The sequence below is a fragment of the Octodon degus genome, unplaced genomic scaffold (assembly GCF_000260255.1).
Source record: "Octodon degus isolate 3935 unplaced genomic scaffold, OctDeg1.0 scaffold00169, whole genome shotgun sequence".
Lineage (NCBI taxonomy): Eukaryota > Metazoa > Chordata > Mammalia > Rodentia > Octodontidae > Octodon > Octodon degus.
In genome coordinates, this window is record NW_004524745.1 from 2,223,359 (window position 1) to 2,234,253 (window position 10,895).

Sequence of the window (10,895 nt, forward strand, 5' to 3'; positions counted from 1 at the left end):
GGGCTGAGCTGGCCACACACACACACACACACACACACACACACAAATTTAAAAAAAAAATAATAATATTGGAAAAGAAATTGTGAAATCATCTTTTTCCTCTTTTAACTAGAATCTTAAAGCTGAAAAGAGCTGCCAGTTCAGTTGTCAGATTCTAGGCAGATACATGTTTTTTTTTTTTAAATTTTATTTGTGTGTGTGTGTGTGTGTGTGTGGCCAGCTCAGCCCACCAGGGGGCGGGGCTGGCTGGCATGGGGGATTGAACTGCGGTCCCTGTGCTTTGCTAAGCTTGTTCTAAGCAGGTGCTTTAGACCCCTGAGCCATCTCACCAGCCCCCTACATATGTTTTAAAAATGTGAAATACAGGGTTTTGTTTTGTTTTAATTTTTTGAGACAGGGTCTCATACTATAGTTAGGCTGGTCTTGCGTTCACTATGTACTCCAGGATGGCTCAGGCTAGCCTCAAATTCATAGCAGTCCTCCTCCTTCAGCCTCCCAAGTGTTGGAGTTATAGGCATGTGCCACTACACCTGGCTTCTGGATAGATTTTTTTCTTTTTTGGGGGTGGGGTACTGGGAATGGAGTTCAGGACCTCTCGTTTGCCAAGCATGTGCTGTGCTACTGAGTTACTATATTCCTGGCTCCCCTCTAGATTTTTAAAACTGAAGGCTTTATTTTGTGCTCTTGTTAACTTAGCCTTGTTACTGCAATTTAAATAACACTTAATCATCACAGTGATTACCAGTATTGTGTGTGTTTACTTTGTGTAGACAGGGGTTGATTTGACCAAAGACAACATGGCGCTTCAAAGAGTGCGGGAAGCGGCTGAGAAGGCTAAGTGTGAACTCTCCTCATCTGTGCAGGTAAGACACCGAACACTCCCAGCAGCCTTGATGGATATTTTATTTTTAGCCTGAGTTGATTTTTTTTTTTTTTTTTAAATGGCCTATTCTAGCTGGTCTCATGATAGTGTATCCTTTTGATTTTGTAGTTTAGTAAGAACCTTTGCCATGAGAGTAAAGGAATAGTAATGTAGTTATTTGTTCATATTTAAACACCAAAATCAGAGATTCTTACAGGGCTGAGTATATAAGTAGTAGAGTTTGCCTAGCACATGCAAGGTCCTGGATTGATTTCCAGCACTCAAAAAAACATTTATTTTTGGCGCTGGGAATCAACGTGGGCCTTGTGCTGAATTATATCCCCCCACAGCCCAACTTAAAAACCTAGTCTAGGGCTTTGGATATAGGTCAGAGGTAGTGTTTGCTTAGTATGTTATGGGGTCATGAGTTCAATCCTCTGTACCAAACAAATCTAACCATGCAGAAAATTGGAATTACTAGCTTAGAAAACTTATCTGCATTAATTGAATATACCTCCTTGCGAATCTCTTAAATGTCTCTTCATTTAGTAATTTCAGTCACAGTCTAGAACCTGAGATTTAGGAAGATGTACATTAATTAATAAAAGAGATACAAAATTGAGGTTAAGAATGTTGTTTCTGGGGCTGGGGAGATGGCTCAGTAGAATAGGCACTTGCCTGGCAAGCGCAAGGGCCCGAGTTCAATCCCTGGTTCCGCAAAAAAAAAAAAAAAAAAAGCAAAGAATGTTGTTTCTCAGGGGTTGGAGGTGTAGCTCACTGGTAGCACACATGAGGCCCTGATTCCACTTTCCAACACTGAAAAACAGATCTGCGGACAAACTGCTAGAGTTCCTTATGTAATGAACTGTGAAATATAATGAACTGTGATCTTATGAATCACTCTATTTATGTGTTCTTAGCTTCAAAGAAAGAGTAATAATTGTACCTTCCTCATAGGAGTTATAATTACCAAATTAATTTTCTTAGGGTAATATACAGTGAATAAATGACTATAAATGTAATGACTGATAAAAAGACAGAATTAGGTTTATAATCACAAGAAAGAAAATGACATTTTTTATAACAATACTTTGGGAATTGTTACTCTCAGTCACACATAAAATCCCATGTCATATCAGGATTTAGGATTTATTAAATATACTGGATGTTGCATAGAGGGACCATTAGTCGCCTTTTTTAAAAAAAAAATTATGTCTTTGAGACAGGGTCTTGGTATGCAGTTTAGTTTGGCATTGAGCTCACTTTGTATCCCAGGCAGATTTCAAACTCAACAATCTTCCTGCCTCAGCTTCCCAAATGCTGGGATTACAGGCATGTGCCACCATGCCCAGCACCATTAGCTTTCTGTGGATGTTATGGTAGTACTAGTTTATGTACATCTAATAAGTTCAGAGAGTACTTGTGTAGCTTTCCTAAATTTGTAAACTTCCCGGAATAGATAATGCCTAGGACTGGTATTGGGTTTTTTGAATGAAGACCTACTTTAAAATTTTTCCTTTACATATATGGCTTTTTTTTTTTTTTTTTTAAACCTTTGTGAAGGAAAACGGTAGTATAATTCTTAGTATTAAATGTCGAGGGGCCAGGGAGATGGCTCAGTGGAATAAGCGCTTCCTGGCAAATGTAAGGGCCTGAGTTCAATCCCCAGTTCTGCCAAAAAAAACCATGTCGAACAGCTCATCTCTTGAATAAGAATTTACTCCCCTCCTTTTCTACTCCACTTACTAGTCTACTCCTATCACTGGGGCAACATGTGCTTACATTACTGACTATCCAGTCATTGCTTAGGCCAGTGTCATTTCAACCAGTTGATTTTTGTATTCATAAAGTTGTCATTTTTATATTTCGTGGTTTTTTTTTTTTTTTTTTTTTTTTTGGTACCGAGGACTGAACTCAGGACCTTGTGTTTGCCAGGCAAGTGCCTATTCTACTGAGCTATCTCCCCAGCCCTCTATTCTATTATTTTACAAAAATTAACCCCAAAATAAAGTTTTCGGTCATCCTATACTTAAATGATTATACTGGTAAGTGGTTAATATCTATGGGCCATATACATATTTTACTAGTTTCCCTACTCACATGCATTTAAATATTGTTTTCAGACTGACATTAACTTGCCATACCTTACAATGGATGCTTCTGGGCCCAAACATTTGAATATGAAGCTGACCCGAGCACAGTTTGAGGGGATTGTCACTGATCTAATCAAGAGGACTATTGCTCCATGCCAGAAAGCTATGCAGGATGCAGAAGTCAGCAAGAGTGACATAGGAGAAGTGATTCTTGTTGGTGGCATGACTAGGATGCCCAAGGTAAGGCTTACAGAATTTTTATCAGGGAGAAAAGAGAAAACCATACAGATGATTTATGTGGTATGTGGGTAAACATTTGATCCATTTTTCAAGGGTGACTTTTTAAAAAAAATGGTAAGAGTGTGTTCTCACTAGTTTTTAGCTGTTTTACTCTTCTAATGAAAGGTATAAGAAAAAGGATTTAGGTGAGTCAGAATATCTTTGTAGGCATTAACAGAAAGCATTCTGAACTCAAGTCTTGTACAATTTTAGGAATGAAAACAGCGCGAGGTTAGAGAAAATAAAATCTATACTAACATAGCCTAGTGCTTGCAGTTTCTTTTTGCCTATCTTCAACAAAGATTTGTGCAATGATGCATTTTATTCAGCACATCATTCTGAAAAGTACAGATGTGTGAAAACTAATGACTGAGCACAGACTTGTTGAAGATGGATTTCTTTGTGGCAGCTTGAGTAGAATTATCTTGGGCCTCAGTCAGTGGCTTTGATATTTTAGGTTCCATTGAAATGCATGGGAAAATGCTCCCAGAACAAACCTGGGATAAAAGGCTCCGGGTCAAGAGGACAAATTAGGATAACATCCAGAATGCTAACTAGCACTTTAGTGCTAATAAATAGAATGGAAGAACATGCCCCATACTAGCCCAACAGTATTGAATTATTTCTGCTGCCTCCTTTAAAATTTGGCTATCAGTTGTGGATGTTTAGAACACGACTTGGGCTACAAAATGTATGTCCTCTTGTAAACTTTAAAAGTAAAAAAACTTATATGCTTTCCAAATTTAAAAGGGCAGTGATTACAGCATGTGTTTTCACGCCAGTAAGATTTTCACTATGAAATAAAAGTATAAACATTTTTTGGATATGAACTAGCCTGATTTCAAATCTCACTGGTCTTAGGACATGCTATCTGTCCTTAGGCAGTTTGGTCCTGAATGTTGAATTACAGATTTTTTCTCCTTAACACTCAGGTTCAGCAGACTGTACAAGATCTTTTTGGCCGAGCTCCAAGTAAAGCTGTCAATCCTGATGAGGCTGTAGCCATTGGAGCTGCAATTCAGGGAGGTGTGCTGGCTGGTGATGTCACAGATGTGCTGCTTCTGGATGTCACTCCTTTGTCTTTGGGTATTGAGACTCTGGGAGGTGTCTTTACCAAACTTATTAACAGGAATACCACTATTCCAACCAAGAAGAGCCAGGTAACAATGCCACTATTTCCTGTGCCTTACTTTATCATATAAGTATTAAGGTCTGTGAGTGGTCTGATTGCAGACATGGTGATGTGACATATGCCTGTAATCCCAGCACGCCAGAGGCTAAGGGAGGAAGACAACCATGAGTTGAAGGTCAGCCTGTCTCAAAAACGAAAAACACAAGTAAATTATGTTTTGTTTAGTTTTTGTTTTTTGGTGGAACTCGGGATTGAACCCAGGCCCTTGTGCTTGCCAGGCAAGCACTTACTGTACTGAGCCATCTCCCCGGCCCAGTAAATTATGTTTGCAGTCTACTGGTTGACTGGGCAGTGAGAATCTTACCTGATTTTTGATTTTTTGGAATAGGGTCTTGCTATGTAGTTCAGACTAGCCTTGAACTCACTATGTAGGTGTAGCACAGGACAGCCTCATTTGTGGCAATCCTACTTCAGCCTCTTAAGGGCTGGGATTACAGACATGTACCACTACACCTGGCTGAGAATCTTGTCTTTTATTATTGTTGCTCCTAGAAGAATATTTGGTTTTGGGTTTTTTGGTACCAGGAATCAAACTCAGGACCTCATGTGTGCCGGGCAGGTGCTGTGCCATTGAGCTGTATCACTGGCCCCCTAAAAGTGTTCCTTTGTGTACAGTGATGCAGAAAAGCCTACTTGGAGCAGTAGGGCTGTGCCTGTCATCTGAGAAATGATGGGGTTGGTTAGGGTACTGAGATACTGAGGGCTGTTTTGAGCTTAGATCAGAAATTATTTCATGATGATCTTTTTTTTTAAATTTATTTATTTGTGTGTATGTGTGTGTGGCCAGCTCAGCCCACCAAGAGGCAAGGCTGGCTGGCATGTGGTGCTGGGGGATTGAACCGTGGTCCCTCTGGTTTGTTAAGCTTGTTCTAAGTAGGTGCTTTAGACCACTGAGCCATCTCACCAGCCCATGATGATCTTCTTAATCCTGACATTTTCCTGTATGTTGGCTATAGTTATGTTTGTGCAATGATGTATATTTGTCAACACATCATTCTGAGAGAAAATTGTGATGACTTCTGTGACTGAGCACAAAATACATTTGCTGCTTGATCTTGTTTCCCCAGATTATGCGTCAACATTTTCGTTCTTCTTTTTGGACCTATTTGTGCATATGCCACATCTTTTGTGTTTAATTGCTTAATTGAAGCAACAGCTATTGTATGCCTTTTTGCTGCGCTAATCCTACTCCTAGTCCCTGACATAAGGCTTTGTTTTGAATATAATGTACATTAGGACCTTTTCAGTGTTGGGATCTGAACATTTTTCTGGTTCACTTTTCTTTGTAAGGAGAATAGTTTAGGGGCCAGGGAAATAGCTCAGTAGAATAAGTGCTTGCCTGGCAAGGGCCTGAGTTCAATCCCTGGTTCCGTGCCCCCCCCCCCCGCAAAAAAAAAAAAAAAAGATAATAGTTTGATCAGATTACCAATACAGTAAGATTTTCTCCTCAGGTTTTCTCTACCGCTGCTGATGGCCAAACTCAAGTGGAGATTAAAGTGTGTCAGGGTGAGAGAGAGATGGCTGGAGACAACAAGCTTCTTGGGCAGTTTACTTTGGTAGGTATTGTGAATTTTAGGGTATTGTTCCACAAGCTCATTATTGTATAGTTAGACATTATTCCGACACCTATAGATTGCTGGTATACATATTATGCATACTGTGTTACTCTAAAAAGTTACGCAGATGAATTTTTGGCTTCGGTTTTACATGAAAAGTTTATGCCTTATGCTTTTAAGAATTTCATCAAGAAATTTCTAGATGCTCAGAAACAATGCCGGTTCAGGAATATTCTTTTGATTGCTCATTTAAAAGATTGTGGTACTTCTGATCAGCACTGCTTAATGGTTCTTGGTGTTGAGAACTGTACTGGGGTGATTTCACTGGGGGTTTATGATATCATGGTCACTAGGTTTCCTTCACTAGTATGATCCCTGTTGATGTCAGGCAGCCTTGAAACTACTAGCCTTACAAACTTGTATTTTTGTATATTAAATGAAAATGTGAAAATATCACTTGTTTTTCCTAGGAAGTGATTTGTTTACTTGACAAAGTAATGGCATAGGGTCCCTCTGACAAGTGGCTAACTCATTATATTTATTTATTTTAGGTTGGTATCCCTCCAGCCCCTCGTGGAGTGCCTCAGATTGAAGTTACATTTGACATTGATGCCAATGGAATTGTACATGTTTCTGCCAAAGATAAGGGTACAGGACGTGAGCAGCAGAGTAAGTCTTTTTAAAGAAAGATCCCTTTTGGAAAAGAGAGCTTTTTGTGGTATATCCATTCTGAGATGGGGATTTTACTTTGATTCTTTTTGGTTGCCAGATTTGCTTTTTTTTTTTTTTTTTTTTTTTTTGGTGGAACTGGGGATTGAACTCAGGCCCTTGCGCTTGCCAGGGAAGTGCTTATTCCACTGAGCCATCTCCCCGGCCCCAGATTTGCTTTTTATAAGTGATGTTTATATACAAGCCAAAAAAAAGCGTCTGGATTGAATTTTCAGTAGACAGCCCAGTTTATCGCCGTCTTTTCTAAAAACTAATGAAGTGGCTTTTTTTTTTTTTTTTTTACAGTTGTAATCCAGTCTTCTGGTGGGTTAAGCAAAGATGATATTGAAAATATGGTTAAAAATGCAGAGAAGTATGCTGAGGAAGACAGGCGAAAGAAGGTAATTTTGCTTCTCATGAGTTTTGTAATCTTAGTAAAGCTGGGAAATGAAATTGAAATTTGGATATGGTACTATCTTCAGATTTTCTACCAATTTATCCTTCTCTCCCCTTTGCTTCTCTTCTGAGACAGATTTATGTTGGTGAGGCTGTCCTGTGCTCAAGTGATCTTTCCGCTCTAGCCTCCCAAGTGCAACACAACCCTGGCTTAGAATGTTTTTTAGTGTTTGCACATTTATAGACCCCCGCTCAAAGCTATCCCATATAACCTCAAACCAGTGATTTTTTTTTTCTTCATTCTCACTAATTTTACCTTGTGCAGCACATAGCTCATTGTCTTACTCTGTGTAGACATTGACCAAACTTTGGTTGATTGCAAGGTTACTTACATTAAATTTCTGATTTTTCCAAGGAACGAGTTGAAGCAGTTAATATGGCTGAAGGAATAATTCATGACACAGAAACAAAGATGGAAGAGTTCAAGGACCAACTGCCTGCTGATGAGGTGAGTTTTAAAACTCAGGAAATTAGAAACCAGTTAAATTCATTTTTGTGTTGATTTTGATATAAGAATTCAAGTTCTTGTACAGCAAATAACCACTAGGAAGAGAGTATGCAATGTGTTAATTATTGAAACTGTCCTACCAATTTGATCTGAAACTGTCTCATTGCTATTTGTTTCTCAATAAAATTATGGGGAAAAAAAGTGGTTACAAAAAAAAATTTAAGTTCTAAAACATGATTTTGAATATTAACTGCTACATGTAATGAGATAGGGGGCCGGGGAGATGGCTCAGTGGAATAAGTGCTTCCCTGGCAAGCACAAGGGCCTGAGTTCAATCCCCGGTTCCAATAAATAAATACATATATACATACGTACATACATGTAATGAGATAGATTTGGAAAAGTGAGTTTCTTTGTTTTGTTTTAAGTGCAACAAGCTGAAGGAAGAGATTTCCAAAATGCGGGAGCTCCTGGCTCGAAAAGACAGTGAAACAGGAGAAAACATCAGGCAGGCAGCTTCCTCTCTCCAGCAGGCATCACTGAAGCTCTTCGAGATGGCATACAAAAAGGTACAAAGCTGAAGGGTGTGTTGGTGCTAGTTGAAATTTGTTTTGTTGTAATTGTTCCTAATGTCACTAATGGCTCAGACTCCTTCCATAGTTATAGAATTAAGAGATTTAAGAGTTAGAAGACTAGAGTAGGCCATCAGGCTTCTGAACTGGAATTTGCAGTAACAAGCAAAGAGTGGTGACCACCTGATGTGGAACCTGCAGCAGGCTTAATTTAAAAATGGATCATGTTGATGGGCTGGTGAGATAGCTCAGTGGTCTAAATTGCCTGCTTAGGCATGCACAGGGACCACAGCTCGATCCCCAACACGTCACATCAGCCCAACATGGCCACAAAAAAAAAAAAAAAAAAAAAAAAAGAGTGATTTTGAAAAAGGTAAGAAAATTTTTGTACAGAAATGTGCCCAATGCCACACTTTTGAGAAGAGAGACAAGCACAATATTGGGTCAAATCTTCATGGTCTCTATGGGTGGAGGACAGGTCAGGCTGTTTTATTCTCTTACACAGATGCAACAAGAACAAAAGTATCACCTGGGGACAGGATACATTGATGGAGTATTTGGAGAATCCCAAGAAGTACATTCCTAGAACAAAAATGATCTTTGCTGGCATCAAGAAGGGAGGAGAAAGGGCAGACTTATGACCAGCCAGATAGCTCAGCAGATTAAAGCACCTGCTTAGGCAAGACTCGGGCCATGGTTCAAGCCCCAGTGTGCTATGCTGGGCCCCACCACTGGGAGGAGCTGAGATGGCTATCGAGACTAGATAGTAAGGTGGCATGCACCTGTAATCCCAGCACTTGGGAGGCTGAAAACAGAATCACTATGAGTCCTATCTGTAGTGAGACCCTATAGACCCTGTATTAAATGCGGGGGGGTTGGGGAGGGAAAAGGCCAATAATGAGTAATAGACTCTGCCTTGCTTATTACAGAACAGAAATGTCTCATGGCTTTTGTATGTGTGCCATAATTTAATAGATTTCATACACCAGAATTTAGATCATTAGTGGCTGACAATATTTTTGTTGGATAGTCCTAATTTAAGTAAAATTGTGTTGTAGTTAAATGGATATTTTGCACAAGGTCCTGAGTTTAATCCCCAGTATTGCAAAAAAAAAAAAAAAAAGGGGGGGGGATCTCTTTTTTTTTTCAAGTTTAGATAGTAATTCCAGTTCAATAAATACCACTGTTTTCCCTTTCTAAATACATGGTTAGACTTCATTAGTAATGTTTGACTTTTCACAAAAATTGAGAATGTAATCTCAAAAATAATTTTTTTGGGGGGTGGGCGCGGAACCAGGGATTGAACTCAGGCCCTTGCGCTTGCCAGAGAAGCGCTTATTCCACTAAGCCATCTCCCCGGCCCCTATATGAATATGTTTAAATACTAGGAGAATCCTTCATTGTCTCAAAACCAAGCAAGACACATCTATGTTTTCGGTCTTGACTGTGCCAATTTAATTAGAATTCCCTGTATCTAACAAGTGGTGCCTTTTACTTACACATTAAAAAGGTATTCTAGTGTGTTGTATGTATATATAATACCAGATAAAAAAAATATTTAACCTTGGGGGAAAAAAAGGAGCAGAGTGTCAACAGAAGTTAGCCCAGGTAATGTCAATACTACAGAGCCAGGGAGTGGGGTGTGGGGGATGAGGACAAAAGATTGGGTATATTGCTTCTATGTTTTGATGTTAAACAGAGAGCCAACTATTGCTTAGTATTAAGTGTGTGATTCTCAAATGTTTTAACAGATGGCATCTGAAAGAGAAGGCTCTGGAAGTTCTGGCACTGGGGAACAAAAGGAAGATCAAAAGGAAGAGAAACAGTAATAGCAGTACATTTTGGAGTCAAAAGGACAGCATACTATGAAGCTTGGGAGTAGAGGGACTTCCTGAGCAGAAATGAGGAAACTTCAGTCTTTTTACTGTGTTTTTGCAGTATTCTATATATAATTTCCCTAATATGTAAATGTAGTGACTGTTAGTGAATGATCATTTAATGGGTAATCGAACAGTACAGAGTTCAGTGTTCTGTCCCTAGCCTGTCATTTTTCAGTTGCATGTAAAAGGGGAATAGGACAAATTATTACTGATTATTATAATGACTTAGCATTGATTTTTGCTGGAGGAGTCATATTTTTGAGGGACGAAACCATCTCACATGCAGTAGAAGAAATGGACGGTGGACCTGGAAGGAGGCCAGACGGGGTTGAAGATCCTTGTTGGCCCAGAATACTACTGTAAGGAATGAACTTGTATGTACACAGGATCCTTCAGCTGAGGCCTTGCAAAGAAGCCACCTACCTGTGCCGTGTGGATAGGGCAAAGGAAGCTAGGTCAATAGAAAATTAAACTTTGTTAGGCACTGATGAAGTCCCTGATGTTTTAAGGCATACTTTTTTTTAGCTGTCCACTGGCCTATGTCTGGCACCTTGATTCTTTTTGATCCATTCTGGGTTTTTTTAAAAAATAAAAATGAAAAGCACCTCAATCTCTTTTGTTTATGAAGGGTGAGGCAATTTGCTTGAAGGACTAAACTACTGCCAAAGTGCAAGATTTAGGACTAGTACTATGTGCCATCATACACAAATCTGGTTACAAGACCAAAAATGGTGGTGCAGGTCTGTAGTCCCAGCACTTGAAATGCTGAGGCAGGAGGATCACAGAGTTTAAGGCCAACTTTGACTACATAGTAAGATCCTATCTCCAAAAATATAATAAATCTGGTTA

General features: G+C 39.3%; 1 protein-coding gene and 2 non-coding genes across 3 annotated transcripts in view; all 3 read left to right on the forward strand.

Moving 5' to 3' along the window:
- The window catches only part of Hspa9 (heat shock protein family A (Hsp70) member 9), a 19,548-nt gene extending 8,892 nt beyond the window's left edge, over window positions 1-10,656 (forward strand). The window contains exons 9-17 of the mRNA XM_004643251.2: window positions 771-863; window positions 2,986-3,195; window positions 4,167-4,394; window positions 5,878-5,982; window positions 6,534-6,651; window positions 6,997-7,091; window positions 7,502-7,594; window positions 8,023-8,163; window positions 9,918-10,656. Of these exons, the coding sequence (XP_004643308.1) occupies window positions 771-863; window positions 2,986-3,195; window positions 4,167-4,394; window positions 5,878-5,982; window positions 6,534-6,651; window positions 6,997-7,091; window positions 7,502-7,594; window positions 8,023-8,163; window positions 9,918-9,995 (1,161 nt within the window). The 3' untranslated portion in view covers window positions 9,996-10,656. The remainder of the gene's footprint in view (window positions 1-770; window positions 864-2,985; window positions 3,196-4,166; window positions 4,395-5,877; window positions 5,983-6,533; window positions 6,652-6,996; window positions 7,092-7,501; window positions 7,595-8,022; window positions 8,164-9,917) is intronic.
- Window positions 3,541-3,612, forward strand: LOC111813182. Its single transcript, XR_002818502.1, has one exon. It is a non-coding gene; the product is annotated as a small nucleolar RNA SNORD63 (small nucleolar RNA).
- Window positions 5,391-5,460, forward strand: LOC111813183. The gene has a single exon (XR_002818503.1). It is a non-coding gene; the product is annotated as a small nucleolar RNA SNORD63 (small nucleolar RNA).
- Window positions 10,657-10,895: the final 239 nt, after the last annotated feature.